General features: G+C 49.4%; 9 protein-coding genes across 9 annotated transcripts; 7 read left to right on the top strand and 2 right to left on the bottom strand.

Annotated features, from left to right (window-relative positions):
- Positions 1-755: 755 nt before the first annotated feature.
- EDB82DRAFT_334685 (uncharacterized protein) lies at positions 756-1,898 on the top strand. Its single transcript, XM_025738780.2, has 2 exons — positions 756-1,032; positions 1,093-1,898. Exons 1-2 carry the CDS (start codon positions 961-963, stop codon positions 1,759-1,761), a joined length of 741 nt encoding a protein of 246 aa, XP_025593507.1. The 5' UTR covers positions 756-960; the 3' UTR covers positions 1,762-1,898.
- A 357-nt stretch (positions 1,899-2,255) lies between these two features.
- EDB82DRAFT_580091 (uncharacterized protein) lies at positions 2,256-3,287 on the top strand (the record flags this gene model as incomplete). Its single annotated transcript, XM_025738779.2, has 3 exons — positions 2,256-2,309; positions 2,671-2,823; positions 2,919-3,287. The coding sequence occupies 3 exons, from the start codon at positions 2,256-2,258 to the stop codon at positions 3,249-3,251; spliced, it is 540 nt and encodes a 179-aa protein (XP_025593506.2). The 3' UTR covers positions 3,252-3,287.
- Positions 3,288-3,900: 613 nt separating this feature from the next.
- EDB82DRAFT_580090 (uncharacterized protein) lies at positions 3,901-4,649 on the top strand. The gene is made up of 2 exons (XM_025738777.2): positions 3,901-4,026; positions 4,088-4,649. Exon 2 carries the CDS (start codon positions 4,101-4,103, stop codon positions 4,527-4,529), a length of 429 nt encoding a protein of 142 aa, XP_025593504.1. The 5' UTR covers positions 3,901-4,026; positions 4,088-4,100; the 3' UTR covers positions 4,530-4,649.
- Positions 4,650-5,572: 923 nt separating this feature from the next.
- EDB82DRAFT_562259 (uncharacterized protein) lies at positions 5,573-6,209 on the top strand (the record flags this gene model as incomplete). The annotated part of the gene is made up of 4 exons (XM_025738776.1): positions 5,573-5,644; positions 5,696-5,748; positions 5,804-6,129; positions 6,184-6,209. 4 exons carry the CDS (start codon positions 5,573-5,575, stop codon positions 6,207-6,209), a joined length of 477 nt encoding a protein of 158 aa, XP_025593503.1.
- Positions 6,210-7,136: 927 nt separating this feature from the next.
- On the top strand, positions 7,137-8,830 carry EDB82DRAFT_580089 (uncharacterized protein; the record flags this gene model as incomplete). Its single annotated transcript, XM_025738774.2, has 1 exon — positions 7,137-8,830. The coding sequence occupies one exon, from the start codon at positions 7,137-7,139 to the stop codon at positions 8,724-8,726; it is 1,590 nt and encodes a 529-aa protein (XP_025593502.1). The 3' UTR covers positions 8,727-8,830.
- Positions 8,831-9,501: 671 nt separating this feature from the next.
- On the top strand, positions 9,502-14,046 carry EDB82DRAFT_541597 (heat shock protein 60, mitochondrial precursor). The gene is made up of 7 exons (XM_065609339.1): positions 9,502-9,886; positions 9,943-10,084; positions 10,137-11,649; positions 13,075-13,258; positions 13,328-13,401; positions 13,468-13,516; positions 13,578-14,046. The coding sequence occupies exons 1-7, from the start codon at positions 9,782-9,784 to the stop codon at positions 13,716-13,718; spliced, it is 2,208 nt and encodes a 735-aa protein (XP_065463465.1). The 5' UTR covers positions 9,502-9,781; the 3' UTR covers positions 13,719-14,046.
- On the bottom strand, positions 14,047-14,976 carry EDB82DRAFT_516101 (cell-cycle control medial ring component-domain-containing protein). Its single transcript, XM_025738770.2, has 2 exons — positions 14,641-14,976; positions 14,047-14,589 (listed from the first exon to the last, which is right to left on the bottom strand). The coding sequence occupies exons 1-2, from the start codon at positions 14,749-14,751 to the stop codon at positions 14,089-14,091; spliced, it is 612 nt and encodes a 203-aa protein (XP_025593498.1). The 5' UTR covers positions 14,752-14,976; the 3' UTR covers positions 14,047-14,088.
- Positions 14,977-15,111: 135 nt separating this feature from the next.
- Positions 15,112-17,410, top strand: EDB82DRAFT_516099 (NOL1/NOP2/sun family-domain-containing protein). Its single transcript, XM_025738769.2, has one exon. It carries the CDS (start codon positions 15,227-15,229, stop codon positions 17,270-17,272), a length of 2,046 nt encoding a protein of 681 aa, XP_025593497.1. The 5' UTR covers positions 15,112-15,226; the 3' UTR covers positions 17,273-17,410.
- A 685-nt stretch (positions 17,411-18,095) lies between these two features.
- Positions 18,096-21,182, bottom strand: EDB82DRAFT_548455 (uncharacterized protein; the record flags this gene model as incomplete). Its single annotated transcript, XM_025738768.1, has 2 exons — positions 18,096-18,667; positions 18,719-21,182. The coding sequence occupies 2 exons, from the start codon at positions 21,180-21,182 to the stop codon at positions 18,096-18,098; spliced, it is 3,036 nt and encodes a 1,011-aa protein (XP_025593496.1).
- Positions 21,183-23,171: the final 1,989 nt, after the last annotated feature.

The following is a 23,171-nucleotide window of genomic DNA, read 5'->3' as shown; positions in this document are numbered from 1 at the left end:
ATCGTCTTGGAATCCGACAGGACGAGATTTTAATCCAGGCAACTATGGAGCATCGTCGCCATCATTGACCTCCATTTTCCATGGATATTCTCTCATCTCAGTCATTTTTCTCAGGGCTCTCTGCAGTGCAGTAATGGGCGATGGGGACCCATGTGTGCCTGGACTGGGATGGATCCTCCCCCTGTATCTGCCTGTTGGACTCTCCCCCACAAGGAGTCGGGATGGGTGTAGATGTACTGCAAAGAGGTGTGTGTGGCATCACTTTTAGGTTGAATCTTAGCAAACAGCTACTGCATGACGGATTCGTACATATAGCACATATCCCCCTCTCTTTCTCTTTCTCTTCCTCTTCTTCTTTCTTAGTGCCTCCCTTTTCCATCTCTTCCTCATCTCTCCTCAATATTCATTTATAACCACCATCCAGATAAACGTTTCACATGCACATATAAATCGATCACGTTGGGCCCTGTTGACCCTCCTTTTAGAGACGGGTTTCCTCCCGCTACGCCTGCTCTCGGCCGTTCCCCTTAGGCCTCGTCCATCTTGTTGATTCAAGAGCATACTCAACTCCTGCAAGATCCCTTGAACGATTCGACTTTAGCCGTTTTCATCCATTCGATATATCCTTGGTTGAGCTTCAGCCTTGCAGAACCATTTCGTCGAGTCCACGGAGTCAGGTTCCACTGTGACAGTGACTCAGAGTCTGCAACTTTTCAACCTTATCCTCGACTTCTTTACTTTTTTTTGTTTTGTTTTTTGACGTCACCTTCCAAACCTAAGGCAGCCAAAATCGATAGCTGCCTAGAGGGAAGCTTCACATGTTTTAATCTTAGTACCTATATCTAACATTGATCATTCTGCCTGTATTTACGGCATCGTTCTCGCTACAATCCACTATTTTTCTTCTTACTCTCTATTCACTTCCATTATTTTTTTCTTTCATACTATACACCATTCGTAATGACTCCCAACAGCGAGAACGCCATGGCTCGGTTACTCTTGGCCATGTTGAATCAGAAGAACCTCAAGGATGTAAGTTGATCTACCCTACCATGCGTACACCCACAAGTATATCCCTAACATTCTTCTCAGATCGACTGGAATGCAGTTGCCTCAGACCCATTACTCCTAGAGCCCATCACAAATGGCCACGCTGCAAGGATGCGATTCACTCGCTTCCGTGATACTGTCAAGGGCCACGCGCCACAAAAGAGGACTCGTGCTGAAGACAAGAGTCGAGTAACAAAGTCGAAAAAGGAGCAAAAGCCTAAGAACCGCAGCCTTGCCAAGTCAAATTCTGCATCGAGCCTCGCGTCTTATGCTCAAGTTCATCAAAGTCCTCTTATCAAGCAGGAACAGAACCAATATTTTGCGCAGTTCTCTCCCGCCTCGACCTCATCTCCTTACCTAGCCGACACTCGAGACGATTTCAATCGTTTCCTCACTCCTTTCAGTGATGACATGCCTCAACAAAGCGTTGGTTTCAGCCCAACCTCCCTCGAGGATTTGAGAATGCGCAACGGGTTTGGCCCTTTGATGGACTCTGCTCCTAACCTTATGGTTCAACAACCTCCCCAGGATCCCATTGTCGTGGGACAGTCGCCCTTTCTCCATACGTTTGACCCTCAATACGACTTGGCCTCCTACAAGCCTGCCATCGGTGACGCTCAGAGCCCTGGCGCACTTGATTTCAACGGTCCTCTGTCCCTTGCAGATTGCAACCCTGAATGGATGGACGACCTCAATGACCAATCCTTTTGATACCCGCTCGGAAAAAGAAGGATGAAATGACACGGATAGAAGTAGAGAGGCTAGTGGGAAGACGATTGCTAATGTACAAAATTGGCGTTCTGGTAGATTGCTTTTTCTTTATATGACTTAATGACAATGACTTTTTCTTTCGTGTGGTACTTCCCTTGTCTCCTTGCTGTCATGGTATTACTTATGTCTGGTTTCTATTTGAGTCTGTCTATTAGGATCAACGTTTCCTTCTTGGTTGAACACAGGTGGACGTTGAAGAAAAATGGACGCCAGTTACTGGAATTCGCCTTGCTGGAACTCACAAGTCGCTATGAAAGCTGTACGATAGCGCTTCTGTATGCAATCTAAAATGAGAAATATCTCTATGCTACCTTTTCTATTGAAGATTGTACCCAGACGAATTTCTCGAGAGACTAGATAATCTGCATGGCTTACATGTCTGCTGTAGTGCAGCATGTAGGCAATATTAGTTGGCAGTGCCATAGCACTTCAAAATGAGAGTCAAGCAGGGAAAGAATATCACCAACAGCGCACCTATAGGGACTACAGTAAGCATACTTAATTTTGCAAACGGGCTCTCACTATTACAAGGCTGCCTGCGCACCAGCTCAGTGAATCGCCTGGTTTCTTCATTATTCCCCTCTGATCAAACACTGGCTCTACAGTTACCAAAGCTCTTACAATTCCCCTGTGGTTACGGTTTACTTCTTCCCTAAGATTTAGGCCTAAGCCCCTTCACTATTTGGCATATTTGCTCTCTTCCCTCCGCACCAAACATCTCCTCCTTTTCTTTCTTCTCTCACAACAACCGCATCACAAACAAATAACAGCTTTCTCTTCACAAGACAAATGTAATAATACTTGGCCCTCCCTTCTGAAAGGTCGACCTTCCAAACTGACACTTTATAGAACATTGCTACCATGGCCGATAACAAGAGAGAACCCACTGCCGCTGAGGCTATGCTGTTCTTCAGCATCGTCAAGCACACCCGCAACAAGGCCGACGTTGACTGGACCGCTGTCGCTACCGAGGCTGGATTCAAGAATGCCGACGTCGCCAAGGTGAGCCTAATCCTTCCCATGCCTACCATGACGTCGCCCTACATCATCTACCCCTATCTATCATCACAACCTCATACTGACGCAAACATCTCTAGGTCCGCTTCGGACAGGTCAAGCGCAAGCTGGGTATCTCTACTGAGACCACCTCTACTCCTCGTGCTCCTGCCACTCCCCGCAAGTCAGCTGGCGGTCGCGTCTCGAAGACCACCACCCCTCGCAGCACTGTCAAGGGCAAGGGAAAAAACAACAAGGTTAAGAAGGAAGAGGAGTCTTTCGACATTTTCGATGACGACGATGAGGAGATGCCCAAGCCTCCTGTCAAGGATGAAGATAGTGACTCGGAGAAGACTCCTGAGAAGGATCCGAACCTGGACCACCACCTCGGCAACTTGGAGGATATCGCCATCGAGTATCCTTTCTTTCAGTAATCTCGAGATTTTACTGAGAAAGATGAAGATCTGGGCTGTTTACTACTATCTACGAGAGTTGTGGAAAGTCTGGAATGATTGATGGGACGAAAATGGTATATCATCTCAGGATGCGACAACTAAGGTAGCGACATGATACCATACAACCCCCCGACACGAAATTGAAAAGTCCAAAGAGACATTAGCATATTTTGTCACCGTTGATGTGAATCAAGTAATTTATTATATGTAATCTGTAAAAGGTGACTCGTGGTTGAGGAGTGTTGTCCCGCTTGATCCTGGACTCGAATGGTTACTGGGGACATAATCATCTTAACACCCTCCAAGTTGGTTATTTAATTCAATGGTAGATACGATCCAGAGGGAGTACCAAAAATCCTGCCAGGTTGGAGCGTTTCGCATTACAGTTATTCTCTGCCCTTGTTTCCTGTGCATGCAGCTGCTCGCCAGTGACCGGCACCGCAAGCTTGCTATTGTTGTTGTGACCATACTCGACAATAGTGGTCCTCGACCTCTGTTTTGTATTGTTAACTCAGGCTAGCTAAAAATTCACCCTCCAGCTCTGGTACTCGGCTTGGCTGGTCCCAGCCATAAAACCCCTCCTCTCCCCATCCTCCCACCCAACCTTTCCATCCTCACAACCTGAAATCTTTGCGAATTCGTAGCCAACCCACAACCAACACACACCAACACACACCAACACACGGCAAACAGTCACGACTCTCAAGGGAACTTACAATCATACACTATCGACATCTTGCAAGCAGTCATCACTGTTAGTATATCCTTTATTCTCAAACATCTACTCCCATTATTAAGCACTGACACAAACGCAGCTTATCAATCATTATGCCTGCCAAGAAGAGCTCCGGAGAGGATGGCTCACCCACTGGCCTCACTGATGGTGAGCTTCGATTCATCAAAGCCATCTTTGACAACATGACCCAGAAGCCCGATGCCGACTGGGACGCCGTCGCCGAGACCCTTAGCCTCAAGGACGCCAAATGCGCCAAGGAACGTTTCCGCCAGATGTCGGTCCGTCACGGCTGGCGCGGCGACTCTGCTACTTCCACTCCTCGTAAGGGCGCTGCTGCTGCGACTGGAGACAAGGTTAAGAAGTCTCGCGCACCTCGCACCCCCCGCAAGCCTACCGCCAAGAAGGTGGCCAAGAAGACTGAGCCCGAAGATGATGATGAAGACGGTGAGGATGTCAAAGATGAGGTCAAGCCCGAGAGCAAGAACGTCAAGTGCGAAGACGCGGATGAGGATATGGATTAAGTGATGCGTCAATGGGGATATTGAGGGAATGGTACCATGGAAAATGTATTGTGCCATGATTTGCACTACAACGTCACCAATAGAGCTAGTATCCAAGAGATCTGGCTGAATATCCTCGAGGATAGAAACAATGATAATGGGACTTTGAGAAAATACACGAAGCAGTGAATCTGACATTGATTACAAGTGTTGAGCACATCGATTTCAAGTTGATAATAGAGCGGCACCTCAGACTCCTCAACCTGATTATTATAAACCAATGCATCAAGGAGAAGAAGCCTTCAAGTTTACGATATAGATATTTCGCTGCAACACATTGTTTAGTATATGAAAATATTACTGAGTGTTGCCGTGAAGGCATCAGGCGGACCTACCCCTGAATGACCGTCTTGGGCACCTCAGTTTTACGAAATACTATCTGTGAGCTCCGAAGCATCTCTTTAGGACGAGCACATGTTCTAGTTGATTTCTCAGTCATTGGTGATCGCCCTAAGGTCTGAGTGTATAGGCAATCGCGCCCTCTTGGTATTTCCGCACCAGTATTAAAGCTGGCAGCTGGCAGCGACTGTCACGTCAGAGACACCCACATGCGAGTTATGTTCAATAGTGCTTTTGAAATCTAGTCGCTGGGGTGATCTGAATTGCATTGCTACGTTCCATGCGTCCCTAGATGTCACGTATGAGAAAAAGTGGTCGAGTGTTATGTTTGGTTGCTGCCTCTTCGTCTCGTCTTTCAAGTCACTAGCAGTAAATTGTTACCTTGTCCGTGGTAACGCCAGCGTTTGTCACACTGCATCGTACAAATTAATTTATTATCTGTTTACTTGCACCAACTTGGATTCCCCTCGTCTCCTCTCCAATCTTTCATCCTCCCACCATCCACCCTCCTGTTTACGCTTGATCATCAGCACACTCAACCACAACACCAACATTAAACACTGTATGCACTGATACATCTTTTATCCTTCATCCCATTTTCTATCATCATATCACTTTCATATCGTGTTTGTCGCTCACTCTATCTAGACCCAACATCCGTCACCATGTCTAAGCAAGAGCCCATCGACCAGGTCAAATTCCTCGTGTCCTGCATTGGACATACCAGCAACGGCCGAGTAAGTTCATACAACCCAATGTGCTCTCGCTTCCGACACTAACAAGTTCAGCCTGACTTCCAGGCCGTCGCCGATGAGCTGGACATCGTCACCAAGGCCGCTGCGTAAGTACCTCCCTTCTGTCTTCACCACTGCAAATGCTGACTTGTGACCCAACAGTCAGAAGCGATACGAGCGCATGCTCAAGGCCCATGGTATCTCTCGCCCTGGTGCTCTCGCCATTGCCAACAACGGAGATGGAAAGAACGACACCCCTCCTGCTACTCCTACTACTCCCAGCAAGCGCAAGGCCAAGGGTGAGACCGCTGGCAGTGCCAAAAAGCCCCGAACTCCTCGAGCCAAGGCCAAGAAGGAGTCTGATGACGACGAGGAGCCCAAGCCCAAGCCCAAGGCTTCCGCTACCAAGCGTAAGGTCAAGAAGGAGGAGGAAGAGCCAAAGGAGGAACCGGACGAGGCTGCTGCTGAGTCTACCAACTCTCTCTCTGGTATGAGATCCTCGATCACTTTTTCTGCATCATTTACTGACTTTTCCTCGATAGACGCTCCCACCTCTGATGAGTCCTAAGCGCTTCAACCAGGGCGCACACGGAGATGAGTTTTTGGACGGGATGAATGCTACGGAATATACCAATCTCATTGCAAACTAGATATCTGATAGGGATATGACAGCGTATGCACAGAGTTGCGGTAACAGTGAATCGGATTGAGGAGAATCTCAGGACATCCAAGTACCTAGTCACGTTTGTGGGCCATTACTAATGTAAAAGGCCATGAATGATTCTCATATCTTGTCATCTCGCTGTGAAGAATGTGACTGTTTATCTCAAACTCCCCATGAACGAGTGTTGACATTGCATGTTTGACTGCACCAACTTCTACAAGACGGGACGAACTCCCCTCGCTTAATTGCGCAGAAACCACCCTCTTGCAAACGCATAATTCTACCAAAACGCTGAGATCGATGTAAACGAGCTGGCTGGCACTTGTTCGCCAGCTGCTAGCTGTCGGGCACTGCCAATACCAGTTTAAGTGCGGCCATCGAAGCCCCACAGCCTGCATGCAAGTTATATTGTCGTGCTCAAACATGAATTGAACAATAGATTTTGTAAATCAACCCAATTGAGGGGTTTCTAAAGTTGCGTTTGACTCCGCATGCCCTCAGTTCTCCTGTTCTTGGATCCTGAGCTCTTCTCGTCTCTTCTTCACCCATGCTCATATTTGGCTTTCTCTATCACTAGCATTGAGCTTCACCTTTATCCTCTTTTATCTTACATACGCTGGAATTCATTGCCAAAGATAATTTTACTATCTTCGGGAATATTTCTGAAAAGCTTCGAGTTGAATCTGCTTCTCGTGAGTGTTCATTGCATCGTCCACATATTCTCTGACCTCAAGCTAACACTTCCAAGGCGCACTCATCTCTGTACTCGTGTCGAAGAAATTGATTCTGCTACTATTATCGAGATTAATTTCTATTCAACGAGTATTCACTATGTGGGATTCAACTCCTCCTCGCACTCCTCTCGAGATCACCTTCGAGGACAGCGATTCTGAGCGTGGCACTATCACGCTTGACTACGACACCGTGTCTCCCGTCGTTGCTCGCCTCGAGAAGCTTGCCGTTACCCACAAGGATCAGAACATTGAGGACTGCACTACCTCTGAGTATGAGCCTTCTCTCGAGAGCAACACTCCTGTTGGGAACAATTCTCCTCCAGAGTCACCCATTGAGGCTTTTCTCCTGCGTCCTGAGACTCCTCATCAGAGCAACTTTCCTTGGAATCCCGACGCAAAGGCCACTGTCCACAATGGCGAAGCCTATGACAACCAGGAGATCCATGCCATGTATCTGGCGCTTGCCGAAGCTCGCCACAACGGCGAATTTCCCGTCACTTTGGAGACCACTCTCGATGCTCACGCTATTGCCAAGGACTTCAGCTCGCTTGTCTACCTTCGACGTGTCCGCGGCGATATCCTGAAACCTACCCCCCCTTCGTACGTTCACCTCCGAGAGCAAATTGCCTTGGGTATTCAACAGCGTGCTGCCTCTCAGCACCGTGATAGCCAGCAAGAAGCTGTTCGTAGGGTCAATCACTACCTTCAGGCTGTTGAGCATGAGCAACGCTACTATCATTCTACCAACGCTATGGTTCGTCGTTCCAATGAGCATGGATTCATCAATGTCGACGATGACATGTGCTCCATGGTCGAGCATACTATTGAACAGGGCATTGCTGATGCTACTGGACCTCTTCGCATGAATGTTAGCCGATTCTCTGTCAATGTCGAACAGCACACTGGTCTTCTCCAGAAGCAGAGCCATTTCATCGAGGTCCACGACCATGCTCTTCAACGCCAACATCTTCTCGCTCAGAAACAGGAAGAACTGGCTAAGCGCCACGCTGCCATTGCCCAGAATCATGCTGGCATGCTCCAACACCAGAGTAACTTTATCCAACGACAAGATCATGCTCTTCAACAACAGAACAGCCTCACACGGTATCAGGCTGGTATTGTCCAACAGCAAGACCACGCTCTTCAGCAGCAGTACGAACTTCTCCAGAACCAATCCTTCTCCCTTCGCAAGGAAAGTCGTTTCTTCAAGAAGCAAAACGACGCTCTTGAGAAACAGAACCAAGCTGTGCGAGAGCAGCTCGATCTCCAGCATGCCCACATTGCTCGCATGCAAGAACTTCTTGAGCCTCAGGCCTACAACAACTACGCGACTGCCCAGAACCTCGCGAGCGCTGAACAGCTTGTTAGTAACTTGTCGTACGAGCTCCCTCATGTCATTAAGAAGGCAGTCGCGGAAAGCATTGAGGAGACCGCTCGACTACACGCTCGCCAGGCTCTTGAGTCCGCTGTTGATATCTGGCAGCAAGGAGTGCGCCATGACATGTCTGCGAGCGAGAGTGTGTCTTCAAGCGACACGACCGTAGACACCCAGGCTTGGGCTGCTGCTTTCAAGAAGCCTGAGAAGAAGAAGGCTACCGCCGATGTCGAGGTTACTGAGCGAAGTGAGCGATCCTCGCTTTACCGCATGGTCAGCAAGTTCAAGCGCCGCCGCATCGCGCGCAACTAGATGGGGGATGGAACGGAGTATTAGGATTCATCATACAGATGAAGTGCCACCCGGCACAGATTTGATCAACTTGATGTACACAGTGACACCATTATATGCTTGTCATGGCCTTCGAGTTGGCTGTAACGATACAGGATTGGAGTTGGTTCGTGCTATTGCTTGTACTTAGTGATATTTGATTCTTTATAACATTTCGAAAACTTTAACACAATTTTTCATCGTGATATCCATGCTGATCGCAAACACTTTTGCTTTGATCTGCTCTTGATTGTCACCCTCTGCCAACCATGATGCTTTGGGTTTTAGATAATCGGATTTTCATCGTCTCAACATCCCAGCATACACTCTCAACGTATAAATGACCTTTGTAATGACGAACATGACCAAACATAACTCCAGGGTTTATATGGTAGCCTTAGATGGGATACGGAAACATCAAGGGCCAGACCTCTTGCAGCATGTCAACCTGGATGCTGGCCAGACAACTTACACGGTTGAGCCCCATGGAAAATCGGCGAACCCCAGACGATTCATTTGTCATGCAACATTGGCAGTGGAGTCTAGTCTTTTTCTTTTTTGCTCGTGGAGATGGAGATGGAGAGAGGACATTGAAAGCCGACCGTGACCCGTCAGTATCCATCCAGTCAGAGACGCCCTTTGGGCTGCTTTCAGTGCTGTCCTCGGCTATGGCTCCGGTAATATGAGTTCCAGGCCTTCAACTGCCCCGTTTCCAAACCTTCCAGGGCGTTTAGCAGCGAGCTTCACAGATGTCGTTGGAAAGGTGTAGAAGTCAATGGCCAGTGGGGTTTGTACGTATTCGGTTTAGTGTCGCTTCTGGGTTTCACCGAATCCGACACTCCGAGCGATGGGGACGATTCCATTTTTTTGGGAGCTTCTCAGTCGCTCGCCATCATATGAACTCAACCTTTTGTCTCCCTCATCTCTCCCAACCTCTTTTCCTCGTCCGTCCTCTCCCCCAAGGTCGAATTCCTCACGAGCGTTTCTCTTTTCTCCTTTTCTTGTAGTTCTACCATATACCCCATAATTCCACAATCATGCAGCGCGCATTGAACACTCGGGCCCGAGCCTCTGCACTGTCCTCGGCAGCCACCAAGTACCGAGCTGGCAGCCTCAGCCAGCAGGTCCGATTTGCTCACAAGGTATGATGGAACTCGGACGTCATGGCAGTCGAATTGACTACTAACAACTTATTTAGGAGCTCAAATTCGGTGTTGAGGGCCGTGCCGCTCTCCTCGCTGGTGTCGACACCCTCGCCAAGGCCGTTGCTACCACACTCGGTCCCAAGGGCCGAAATGTTCTCATTGAGTCCAGCTTTGGCTCTCCCAAGATCACCAAGGGTTCGTATAACCTAAAAGATCAGTTGACAAAAATCAAACTAACTCATTATAGATGGTGTTACTGTTGCCCGCGCTGTGAGCCTCAAGGACAAGTTCGAGAACCTCGGCGCCAAGCTCCTTCAGGATGTTGCCTCCAAGACCAACGAGGTCGCCGGTGACGGTACCACCACTGCTACCGTTCTCGCCCGTGCCATCTTCTCCGAGACCGTCAAGAACGTTGCGGCCGGCTGCAACCCCATGGACCTACGCCGCGGTATCCAGGCTGCTGTTGAGGCCGTCGTCTCCTTCCTCCAGAAGAACAAGCGAGACATCACCACCAGCGCTGAGATCGCTCAGGTCGCTACCATCTCTGCCAACGGCGACGTCCACATTGGTCAGATGATCGCCAACGCCATGGAGAAGGTTGGCAAGGAGGGTGTCATCACCTGCAAGGAGGGCAAGACTGTTGCCGATGAGCTGGAGGTCACCGAGGGTATGCGATTCGACCGTGGATTCGTCTCCCCCTACTTCATCACCGACACCAAGTCCCAGAAGGTCGAGTTTGAGAACCCTCTCATCCTCCTCTCTGAGAAGAAGATCTCTGCTGTCCAGGACATCATCCCTGCTCTCGAGGTCTCCACCCAGCAACGCCGACCTCTGGTCATCATTGCTGAGGACATTGAGGGTGAGGCTCTCGCTGTCTGCATTCTGAACAAGCTCCGTGGTCAGCTCCAGGTTGCTGCTGTCAAGGCTCCTGGCTTCGGTGACAACCGCAAGTCCATTCTCGGCGATCTCGCCATCCTCACCGACGGTACCGTCTTCACCGATGAGCTTGATATCAAGCTTGACAAGGCCACCCCCGACATGCTCGGATCCACTGGCTCCATTACCATCACCAAGGAGGACACCATTGTCCTGAACGGTGGCGGCAGCAAGGACGCCATTGCTCAGCGATGTGAGCAGATCCGTGGTGTCATTGCCGACCCCACCACCTCCGAGTACGAAAAGGAGAAGCTCCAGGAGCGTCTTGCTAAGCTTTCTGGCGGTGTTGCCGTCATCAAGGTCGGTGGTTCTTCCGAGGTCGAGGTTGGTGAGAAGAAGGATCGATTCGTCGATGCTTTGAACGCCACCCGCGCTGCTGTCGAGGAGGGTATCCTGCCCGGTGGTGGTACTGCCCTCATCAAGGCCTCTGCCCACGCCCTTAACGAGGTCCCCACTTCCAACTTTGACCAGCAGCTCGGTGTCAGCATCGTCAAGAGCGCCATCACCCGTCCCGCCCGAACCATCATCGAGAACGCCGGTCTTGAGAGCTCCGTCGTTGTCGGCAAGCTCACTGACGAGCACGCTGGTGACTTCAACAAGGGTTTCGACAGCTCCAAGGGTGAATACGTTGACATGATCAACGCTGGTATCCTTGACCCCTTCAAGGTCGTCCGAACCGGTCTCATTGACGCCAGCGGTGTCGCTTCTCTTCTCGGTACCACCGAGGTTGCTATCGTCGACGCTCCTGAGGAGAAGGGTGCCGGTGGTCCTCCTATGGGCGGTATGGGCGGCATGGGCGGCATGGGTGGCATGGGAGGTATGATGTAAGAGACGGAATGATATGACTTTACGTTGTGTTGTATAACAAAAAGCAAAAGCTGGATGGATGAACGGCGCACAATGGTTTGCGTGTTATGACGGGACGGGTGTGGTGGTCTTTCAAACCCATCTCCTCTCTATCAGTTGTCGGACCACGGCATTCGTCTTCATACCCTTTACGGAATTTCTGGCTACACTTTGAGAGCCATGTATAATAGTATTGATTGTAGCACTAGCATGAAAAGATATGAGATACAAAAAGAGAGGAAAATGTACAACATTAGATCTACTCGGACTGCTTAATGTGACTGTGTGCCTACATAGTCTATTGATTCACTTGCTGTTACCAACCGATATCTGTATGAGATTGGGCTCATTGTTTATATTTAATCTATTTCAAGACTGAATGTTTACTGGAGGTACCTAATGTGGGCTGAAAACAGGTTCCGCGACGCCGAGATACAGAGCAGGGGTTCGTTGCATGAACAGGATGACGAGTTACGAGCAAGGGTTTTTTGTTTGTCTGAGTCAACAATTTAGGTAGATAAGTAGACACTAAACATGGGCAATAAGAATAGATATTGTTTGAAATAGCATTGTACTTGTCAGTGTCCGTCTATCTATTGACAAAAATAGATTAGTATCTTAGTAGATATAGACCAATGCCTTGACTTGGCCAGTCACGTGGATGATTTACCTCACAGGCAACCCCCACCAAGAAACGAGGTGGGAGGACCAAGAGAGGACCAAGAGGAGGAGGAGGAGAAGGAGAAGGAGAGGAGACGACCTAACAGCCAGACTTGCTCGACTCAAGTTTCTCCCGCAACGGCCCCGCCTTTCTATGGGACAGGACAATTCTCTCTCTCTACCGCCTAAACTAAGATACAACCCACTTCTCACTCTCTCCTACTCTTGAGCGCCCATTTCCAAACGACTTTGTCCTTTCGCATCGTGAGACTGTTTATTCCTTTTCCCATCCACACTCTACCTTCGGTACGTCAATACCCTTTTAATATCTCCATCATCATACATAAAACCCAATATTCCCTCTTTTTCCCACTCCCTGTTGCTCTTGATAGCTAATTCTAAGCTCCCACCAGTCCGACCACCCCTCATCCTAAACATCCCGTCTCCTGACGTAGACCGCAATCATGGTAAGCTTCTCTCCAAAACTACCAAAAAAAGACCCTGAATCTAACAGTACCTCACAGTCTCAATCCGGGTTCGTACTCTTGCTGCTCTCCTCAATTATTTCCGCCACGCCCGTCCGCAGAAATTCATTTCTCCCCCGCGGTCAGACCTCGCTTCGCTGCTCATCTCCCCTCACCCCTCGATCATGATTATGACGCCCGCCGCGGGGCAACACGCAGCAGCCTGGCAGCAAATTCTGAGACAACCGCGCTAACCCATGCTTTGTTTTCCCAAAATAGAGCCACCGTTTCTCAGGAATGCATTACTGCTTTCAACGACTTGAAGCTTAACAAGAAGTACAAGTTCATCGTCTACAAGCTCTCTGACGACTACAAGGAGATTGTTGTCGAGAAGGCCTCCGAGAGCCGCGACTGGGAGGACTTCCGTGAGACGCTCGTCAACGCTACCGCCAAGAGCCGAACTGTACGCATGCCAATTTAACGAATAAGAGAGGACAAGGCCGAATCGCCAATTCTAACACTTTTGCTGTAGGGTGCCGTTGGCAAGGGTCCCCGTTACGCCGTTTACGACTTCGAGTACAACCTGGCCTCTGGCGATGGTATCCGGTATGCAACCTCGCACCGACCTGCGAATGGCCTGATCTTTAATCCAAAATACTAACAATCGGGTAGAAACAAGATCACCTTCATTGCCTGGTCCCCTGATGATGCTGGCATCCAGGTACGTGGACGCATACTATTTGGCCAACTCACAAGTACAAGTCGACTAACTCCCCACAAAGCCCAAGATGATCTACGCTTCCTCCAAGGAGGCCCTTAAGCGATCGCTCACCGGCATTGCCACCGAGTTGCAGGCCAATGACACTGATGACATCGAATACGACTCCATCCTCAAGACCGTCAGCAAGGGTCTTGCTGCTTAAGCGCGTTGTCACGAAACCGCCCAATCGCCGCCCCGCGCTCCCTTATAGAAGCGGGTGGTGATGGGATTTGAACATACCTAGGTCGTTTCAAGAGTTGAGACGCCAAAATAAGCAAGCAATCAAATGAGTAGGAGTGTATAGTGAGTGGATGGAAACGGGCGCGAGGATACCATGGGTTTTTCGTTTCTTCTGGGGACGTAAACGACGAGTTTGCTTCAGGAGGCGAAACGTAAATTCGCATAATTGCCAGCCCTGGCCATGTATCGTACGTACCCCGGGAAAATAAAACCGCATGCTGGTATATGGCAATCATTGGCATTTTATTATCTATTTACCGTGTGTCTTTGTTATTCTGCCCTTCCTTCTATATCTATGGATTTGCCTGGTTCGACTGCCAACTGGATTTGAAAAGACCTGAAAGGCGCTCCGCTTCAGCCTCATCCTTTAATCTCTGCATCAGGAAACCCTTGAGGTCGCTCCAGAACGCGTCCGTCTGCAGCGCATGGGCGCCTGTAGGTTGGGCCTCAGGGGCGACCTCAGGCTCCTCAGGTGGGATGGCAGCAGCCCCGCCAATGACCATGACCGTAAACTCGACAGACATATCCGTCTCACCCAAAATCTCCTTAAGGATCTTACTGTCGGGAATAGGCTTCTTGTTGTGCAGAAGCTTCGTCTTGGCGACGGGTATCCTCGTCTCCTTCTGAATGTTGTTCTTGATGTCCAGGATCGAGGTATCGAGGGGTTGAGAGGTAAGCTTGATGCTCAGGGGAGGGTTGCGAAGAGACTTGAGTGAGACAGTGATGCTTCGTTCGGAACCAGGGGCGAGGTTGTTAGGCTTGCTCATGGCCTTTGGCATGCGAGGGATGATATACTAAAAGTGATATTAGAAGATGGACTCTGGAAGTGAAGGCGAAAACCGTACGGGTGGCCGAGCTGGGAAGGATTTAGGGTCTTCGACATGATCGGCTGATAGTCGAATAGGTCGCGACTCGAGCGATGAGAGAAATGTCTGGGCGAAAGCGGTTTCAGACATGGTGATAGCTTCGTCGTTGGAACCGGCTGTAAGCTCGATGAAGGCGGGGTTAATTTAGGTTGAGTAGAAAGGATGCGGCTTGAGTGTAGAGTGTGTTAGGCGTAGGACTCTATCAATGTCGCTTTAATATATCGACAAGATATAATAAAGTTATCTGCACCGAAACTCGCATTAATAGGATTGTTTTAGTAGTGGACAGCTTCGAGTATCGTCATTGAACACCACCTCTACAAAGCAAGCTCCACGCCGCAGCAATCGACAGATGCTGACTAAGGATCTGCGATATACCATCAAACGATACGAAATTCTACCGCTTATCGGACCCTTGCTATCAGCGCGCGCAGAAAAAAAGTTTCGGCGGGGCGCGATCTATTGTAACTTTTCCTAGGCCCAAGAAACAAGACCAGATCTGTTTTGCATCTTGGTCGAACCAATTCTTTACCAACTTTTTTCCAATTCGACACAATCTTTCAAAATGGGTGTCGGTCGTCGTATGAGAAAACAAGGGCCGCCTCAGCCTTTAAGCGAAGAGCATTTCGCAAAGCTCAAGCGCAAGGCCGGTCTCCCTGCTGATCCCGTCGTTGAGACCCCCGAGCGGAAGAAGCGAAAGACTGTCACCAAGGAGAAGGTCGTCGAGTCCAAGAAGAACGGCGTCGCCAAGAAGGATGTTAAGAAGACAAAGGTTACAAAGCCTGTAAAGGCTGCGGCGGCGCCTGTTCCTGTTGCTGCGCCCAAGGCCAATGGCAAAGCAAATAAGAACAAGAAGGCCCCAGTGCCGGCGCTGGAAGACCTTTCCGATGATGAAGAGATGGATGATGAGTTTGACCTCGACGACTTGGAGGATGGCTCATCAGACCTCGGCGGCGCTGGACTCAAGGACGATTTCCTCGACTCTGACAACGACGAATCTGTATTCGACTCTGACGAAGATGCTGGAGGCAAGGGCACAAAGGCTATGTTCTCCGAAGATGAGGACGAGTCAGACGCCGAGGAGAAGCTCACAGCCGCCAACATTGAGGGTCTTTCAAGGAAATTAGATGCCCAAAGGGCAGAGGAAGCCGCCGAGGCGGAGGCTGAGATGGCTGAGCAGGCTCTTCAGACAAACATCGACGGCGACAAGCCTCACATTTTCTCCGACGAGGATAGCGACGACGAGCTCGCTACCAAGACACAAGCCCTTCTGGCGCCCGATCTGCAGCTCCTGCGAACACGAATCACCGAGAACATCCGCGTCCTTGACGACTTTGCTAAGCTCTCCGAGGAGGGTCGCTCAAGAGCCGAGTATGTATCACAACTTCTCAAAGACATCTGCTCTTACTACGGTTACTCCGCATACCTGGCCGAGAAGCTCTTCAACCTCTTCACACCCCGCGAGGCTTTCGCTTTCTTCGAGGCCAACGAGTCGGCCCGTCCCGTCGTCATCCGCACAAACACCCTACGCACTCACCGTCGTGATCTTGCTCAGGCTCTTATCAACCGTGGTGTCACGCTTGAACCAGTTGGAAAATGGTCCAAGGTGGGACTTCAGGTCTTCGAGAGCAGCGTCCCTCTGGGTGCTACTCCTGAGTACCTTGCTGGTCACTACATTCTCCAGGCTGCCTCCTCTTTCCTTCCCTGTATGGCTCTTGATCCCCAGGAGAACGAGCGCGTGCTTGATATGGCCTCTGCTCCCGGTGGAAAGACCACATACATGTCTGCCATGATGAAGAACACCGGTATCGTTGTCGCCAACGATCCTAACAAGGCTCGTGCCAAGGGTCTTATCGGTAACATCCACCGTTTGGGTTGCCGTAACGTCATCGTTTCCAACTACGATGCCCGAGAGTTCCCTAAGCCTATGGGTGGTTTCGACCGTGTCCTTCTCGATGCTCCCTGCTCAGGAACTGGAGTTATTGCCAAGGATCCTAGCGTCAAGACCAACAAGACTGAGCTCGACTTTATGCAACTTCCTCACCTTCAGAAGCAGCTTCTTCTCGCCGCCATTGACTCTGTCAACCACGCTTCCAAGACAGGCGGTTACATCGTCTACTCTACTTGTTCCGTCACCGTAGAGGAGAACGAGCAGGTTGTCAACTACGCTCTCTCCCGCCGTCCCAACGTTCGCCTCGTCGATGCCGGCCTTACCTTTGGAAAGGAGGGTTTCACTAGCTACATGGGCAAGAAGTTCGATCCCTCTGTGTCTCTGACAAGACGATTCTACCCTCACTCCCTCAACGTCGATGGTTTCTACGTTGCCAAGTTCCAGAAGATCGGTCCCACACCTGCCAGCGCCTCTAATGCTCGCGACCGCACCACCGGTCCTGCCGACGAGGTCGAGGTTATCGACAAGACCCCCATTAGCACAGACGATGATGAGGAGTCCGCAAAGAAGAGGAATGCCGACTTTGGTGGCTGGGATGACGATGAGGATAAGGAGTACATGGAGAAGGGACGAAGGAACGCCATGCGCCGAAGAGGTCTGGATCCCAACAGCAACAGCAAAAAGGCCAAGGCGAAGAAGGAGAAGGAGAGCAAAAAGTAGATACCAGCTTCTCTACCGTTGGCAGGAGTTTGTTGTTCTAAAAATGGTTATGGGTTTGACGACTTTTTGTGTTGGTCATGTAGAAGTTCTTTCATCTTATACGCTAGATAATAAACAAGTGATGTTTTTAAAGTTACCAGATGGAATCATATCTTAGTATCAGCTTTTTATGAAATGTGATTTATAACTTGATGGAAGTTACTGAGTATCTTGACAGTCAGCCTTGATATAGACTACGTATTGATCAAATAGATTGTTTTACTGAGCTTTGGTCATAAAGTGTAGCATCACATCGAATAAAGAATGGTTTAAGGAAAGTTTGATTGTTGTGCTATAAGAGCTGACTAGGTTACAAAAGAAATCTAAAAGAGAACGTATCGGTTAAAGTAAGTAAGTCGTCAAGTTCGTTTCGTCATAAATAGTCCAGTACCTCTTCCGTAAGGTGAGGTTCTGCTGCTTCCCATCAATTTTTTTCTATCGTTCGTCAAAACCCAAGGCCAGTCCAATCCATCATTGCCATATGATACATGGTCATCATCATTATCCATCCCTTTGGTGCTGGCAGTAAAAGCAACATAATAACCTGCAGAAAATCCATTACCTTTGTCATAACGCATGAAAAAAAGAAAGAAAAAAAACCACCTGGGGGTATCCAGTCATAATACTTTCGTGATAACCGATTGCTCGTTCCTTACATGGCGTGATATAGGTGCTCCGCCATATTGTGTATCCACAGCCACCTGGTATAGTGAGCGTTGGCATTACAAGTCGTTGTTTAAACAATGATGCCGAAGAATGATAGGAGCCATCAGGCTCGAAACTCTCACATCGCCAAATCGTCGAACTGTGAGACAAGCTCGCGTATCGTCCACCGCCAAGTTTCGCGATCTCTGGATCCTCGGCCGATCCATTTCTCGCACTTTCTTCTCCACCGGTCCTCTTCTTCTCGTTGTCGTCTGATGAACTCGGGACCAACGTCGAACTCTTCGCCGACAAGCCATTCGTCTTTAATGTCGCTACCACGACCTTGGGCGCCCTCCTCATCAGCAGTGTTATCTTCCAAATCTGGAATATCTTTGAAAACATCCTCATCGTCGAGCGCATCGAAACCATCCATGGTATCGCTAGTCTCGGAGGATGGTTTAGCTGGGTTGTCCAGTTTGAGCCAACACATGTTTTGAGGATCAAACACCATGCCACCGACGACCTGGACACCCTTGGTAGCGCTGATGTTCGTGATCAATGCTGGGCGAGGTGTCGATGAATCCTTCTCGCGCGTGGTGGTTGAGGCGACGACTTGAGTAGGTGTCTGTACTGGCGGTTCAAACACGTTGAGGGCATTCTCGTTGCCCTCCCATCTATATGTGTCTGCGTTGTAAAACATTCCGTTGACCACTAAACCCTAGTTAGTGAGGGTACTTATGATCTCATTCTCGATAAACTTACTCTTTGATTCTTTGCCACTGTTCAGGTTCGAAATTAAATGTGGCTTTGTCTGCTGAGGTCGCTTGTGCTTCCTTGATCGAATGTTTGAGTGGTGGGGAATGGTGGGAGTCAAATTACTCCTCGACGAAAGTTGAGTGGTCCGCTGAGAGTTCAAAGGTGTCAACGGACCATTGCTAGGGACTCGTTGCGCCAGTGCAGTCTCTCGTGCAATTCTACTTGCAGCGGTGTCACGAGCAAAATGAGGAGTAAAGGAAGGTCGAGGGGCAGGGACCGATGGGGAGTTCACCAAGTTCCTGTCTGGAAGAACGTTCTGGTAGAGTTTGTTGCGCATGGCAACCTTCGGTCCTGAGCTGGTAGGCTGTTTCAGGTACCTCGTTTCCGTTTCTCTGGACGTTGGCAGATCATCAAACCCGTCCAACTCGTGACCATCGCCAAAGTTCTTCTTGTTCTTTGGCTTGCTCAAACGCTCCCATGTGTCAGCAGTCGCACGGTGACGATGGTTGGGACTAGGCGATCGCATTGTGGATCGCGAAATTGTGCGAGAACCGGGACGCAAATCAATAGAGCCGATGGAAGTGTCAGAGTCATGACGACGGAATCCACTACGCCTGGTAGCAACGTGCTGCGACTGTGATTGAGAAGCACCAACTGGCAGAAACGGAAGGTGAGACTTGCGGACAGTTGCGGGGCTATCCATTGAACCTTGTCGCTGTCGTTCGGTGGGCGTCTTTGGTCGTATTCCAGATGACGGTCGGTTGCTTTCCGATCTTGATGGCGGCCTATCATGGCGGTACGCCGGCTGTCTAGCTGGGGTGTTCGACGCTCGAATCGCTGGCATCGAGCGTTTCTGCTTAAGAAGCTGAGCGCTAGTTGTTGTAGGTTCATTGCGAAGCGAGTTTGTCGAGGTTCGCGTGCCAACTTCCCTTCTGCGTGGTGGTGGCGGTGGCATCCCACGAGATGGTGAAGTTGTGGTAGGGGTTGGCATACTGGCGATGGATGACTGAGCCGAGTGACCCATTCTAGAATGTGAGCGGCGGGCACGCTGGAGAATAGGACCACCGCTCTCAGAGACCGGCTCCAGCGATGTTGAGTGAGTTCGCTCATGGTGATTCAGGCGGGGTATCCGAGTTGAATTGACTGGTTTGTTTGTGAACGTGAGAGACAGTGCCGTTTTAGGACGGGCCGGGCTAGCCGGTCGCGTCTCCTTGACTTTAACATTCTTGTGCAGAGTGAGCTTGCTTGAGTCAAAAACATCTCCTTCGCCAATATCAAGCCCATCAAGAAAGTCAGGTTTATCAGCTTCAGCTGGAGCTTTCTTGGGGGGCACGATGGGTTCCTCGGAGATTCGGTTAGGAGATTTACTCTTTCGGCGTTGCTGGAGCCTCTCGGTCCAGTTAACAGGACCAGCGGGTAAGATCAATCCATCGAACGTCTCATCTTCGCTCTCAGCAGTGATCGAACTCGAAATACTTGGGCTGAGCGCAGAAGCAGCAGAGTTACGAGCAGAACGTGTGTCTCGCCGAGTTCCGCCCCATCGAGTGCCCAGGCTCCCTTCTCCCCAATCCAGATCATCCGACTGGTTAGCAGGTGTCTTTGGGATCTCCTTTCTCATGGAGAGCTTCAGTTTTCCATCTGACGGAAGCTCAAGATCCGCCTCAAAATCATCATCAGTACTGGCGACATTGGCGGGCTTGGCATCCCTCTGAGGAGTAGGAGGTGTGATGAATGAAATAGGCTTCGGAAGTTGATGACTCTTGGAGGCTCTGATAGTGTCACCACCGTCAAAGAAATCATCGTCATCGTCACCGTCCTTGAATCTATCCAAATTGATAGCTGCCGAAAGATTGCTTGTAGCAGATTGAATAGACTGCATGCTCTGAAAAGACTGAATGGATTGGCCAGATTCTCTTCGAATATCCTTGTCAAAAGGTGAAGTGGGAGGCGAATTGCCCCAATTGATAGGACTAGTGTGAGTAGAAGTTGATCCAAAACTGACATGTCGCGAGGTTTCGGGGGATTTGGGTTGTTCTGGCCTCTTTATTTTGAGGCCTTGAGAGGATTCGGGGATCTCTAAGTCGTTCTCCCAATCATCGTGAATGACCTTTCGGATCTTTCGTCCACCAAGGCGCTTGATCGTACCGCCCATAAGGGCAGAGGATGGAACATTGGTTGGTAAGGGAATGCCAGCATTTTGTGCAGCAGCGATAGCGTCAAGAGTCGACTTCTCGTCGTCGCCTGGAATATGAACATGCTTCTCTTCCTCCCCCTCAGCCTCAGATCGGAATGAGAAGTGCGAAGAGCCAGAATCGCGGCGTCTCGAAGATGATGGACGTGATGGGATGTTTGTTGCTGTGGATGGACTGCGAAAGGACAAGTCGTCGCCTTCCACAACAAAGTCATCGTCATCCCAATCTTCTATGTCGGCCTCCACAGGTTGTCGGGGTTTAAGTCGTAATGGTTCCATGATGGCGGTTATATTGTTTGTTTAGTTTAATTCACAATTATCGGTTAAGGCCAAGGTTCGGCAAAAAGCGTTATTCAGCCTGACTGTTGGGGGACGCGAAGTCAATTGCGTACAGTCATTCTTGTCAAAGGCAATTGTTCCCCGCATACAAAAGCATATCCTCCAAGCGTCGGACGGCGTGGATGATGCGTTTTTAAAATAACAGTAACGTCAAAATAAATCCAAAACAAGAGTCGTCAAATAAAGAGAGTTATCGTGGATCCTGCAGGTGCTCTGACAGCTGGTTGGTGGCTTTGTGCGTATGGTCGATGGGCCTTGGATGTGCTGGCGGACAAGCGACACTGCAGCGAGGTCTGTGGTGGTAGTCGGAGGAACAAAGAAAATAGGTAGTGTGTAGTCGGGTAGGTACGTTGTAACGTCGCCGTGTGGAGACAGACGGATTTGCGGGCGGACAAAAAAGAAGAAGAAAAGCAAAGCAAAGTAAGATCGTCAGGGAGAAATTCGTTAGAGGAGGGTATACGGTTTTTGATGTTGGAGTTGTAGGAAAAAGGATTTTTCTCGATGGCCGCGAGGGTGACGTGCGAAACAGGATGCAAAGGTCAGGAATGGAGGACTGAACTGGTTTGTTTGGTGGGCTGCTAAAAGAAAATGGCTGGGGGGTTACTGTAAGCGTGGCTGGAGGTGGTCCCCGCTAACTACTAAGGGACGTGCCCACTGTGACCATCTGTTGCTGGGCACTGCGATCGCTATGGACAACTCCCCACAGGGCAAGTGCTAAGGCTTGGTCTCTGCGCTATTTAAACACTACAAGAGAAGGATTGCTGACACTACACCTGAAATGGGATATCTCCAGGATTTTTGGAAGAATATTTGGGTGTTGGTTCAAGAATTGAGTCCGAATAGGTACCAGCCTAAAGTATACCACACGTGACTGGATGGCTTGTTGTTGCAACCTCTAAACAAGTAAGTTAACAATTGAACCGTTTGCAGTCAGGGGAGTCGCCCGATTGGTTCAGAACCTTCACGCGTCATAGTCGCGACGTGTGGTAGACAAACCTACTAACCTCTAGTCTAGAGTAAAGAGCTTTTCTTAGTCACTTGAGTTTGTGTCAGCTTCCATGTTTCCAAGCTTTATGATGCTTTGGTAGTTTTGTGCCTGGCGTACCTGGACGATCTTTGATGATCTCACGAAGCTAAAAACTGGCCGGGGTCTATCTATACCGGTGCAACAAACCAAACCTGACCTTACCTGACCATGATGATGTTATTGTTGTTGTTGATTTGTGTTGATCTCTTTTACACTTCCCCTGGTCTGTATCACGTAGATAAATTCCCCTCCAAGAATGTCTCAGGGGAAAACATCTGTCCCTGTGCGGAATGACTTTATACGTATGTATGCAACTGCACAGGCCAAATTCAGGAACGATCTCACTCGCGTCTAAGACCCAGTCACAGCAGATGGGTCTCCAGATGGAGGCCACTTCACTAAACTAGTAGAAAAGGGTGTCATCCAACTGGATGGAATATAATAAACTCCTTTGGGGGCTTCAGAAGTATTGACCTGGAATGATCTATGGATTATAACAAATTGTTCAGTTACACTCTCGAACTTAAGCTAATCACAATTTGCTCATGTCTTTAGCTGAGATTTTCAATGGTATGCTGTCAATACATGTCAACTTAAAAGTCCCCTATTCCATTTAGCGGCAGGTGCCTGGAAAAGAGAGGAGCCTTGGCCTCGAGACTGGCTGCAGCCTGCAGCTCTCCCGCTTCTTTATGCAATGCACATCTCTCTTATGGCTGCCTGCAGTCAGACCTCATTTTATTAAATAACTGCAAACAAAGACATTTTGTTCTTCGACTTGTCTCCTTCTCTTTTTCCTTCCTCTTTTTCCTGTGACCCACGTTTTACACAAGCTCCTCGCTAAAAACCAAAAACCCTGGACTGCCCGCCCGAGCTTCTGCGGATCATTCAAACAACTTAAACAA

Source organism: Fusarium venenatum, assembly GCF_020744135.1.
Source record: "Fusarium venenatum strain MPI-CAGE-CH-0201 chromosome Unknown EDB82scaffold_4, whole genome shotgun sequence".
Lineage (NCBI taxonomy): Eukaryota > Fungi > Ascomycota > Sordariomycetes > Hypocreales > Nectriaceae > Fusarium > Fusarium venenatum.
This window is presented reverse-complemented; position numbering and strand designations above follow the sequence as displayed.

Coding starts and splice junctions, on each gene's coding strand:
- EDB82DRAFT_541597 (XM_065609339.1), top strand. CDS start 9,782: ATGCAGCGCGCATTGAACACTCGGGCCCGAGCCTCTGCACTGTCCTCG. Junction 13,259..13,327: donor CTACCGCCAAGAGCCGAACT/GTACGCATGCCA, acceptor CTTTTGCTGTAG/GGTGCCGTTGGCAAGGGTCC. Junction 13,517..13,577: donor CTGATGATGCTGGCATCCAG/GTACGTGGACGC, acceptor CTCCCCACAAAG/CCCAAGATGATCTACGCTTC.
- EDB82DRAFT_516101 (XM_025738770.2), bottom strand. CDS start 14,751: ATGTCTGAAACCGCTTTCGCCCAGACATTTCTCTCATCGCTCGAGTCG. Junction 14,590..14,640: donor CCTTCCCAGCTCGGCCACCC/GTACGGTTTTCG, acceptor TATCACTTTTAG/TATATCATCCCTCGCATGCC.
- EDB82DRAFT_580090 (XM_025738777.2), top strand. CDS start 4,101: ATGCCTGCCAAGAAGAGCTCCGGAGAGGATGGCTCACCCACTGGCCTC.
- EDB82DRAFT_334685 (XM_025738780.2), top strand. CDS start 961: ATGACTCCCAACAGCGAGAACGCCATGGCTCGGTTACTCTTGGCCATG. Junction 1,033..1,092: donor ATCAGAAGAACCTCAAGGAT/GTAAGTTGATCT, acceptor CATTCTTCTCAG/ATCGACTGGAATGCAGTTGC.
- EDB82DRAFT_516099 (XM_025738769.2), top strand. CDS start 15,227: ATGGGTGTCGGTCGTCGTATGAGAAAACAAGGGCCGCCTCAGCCTTTA.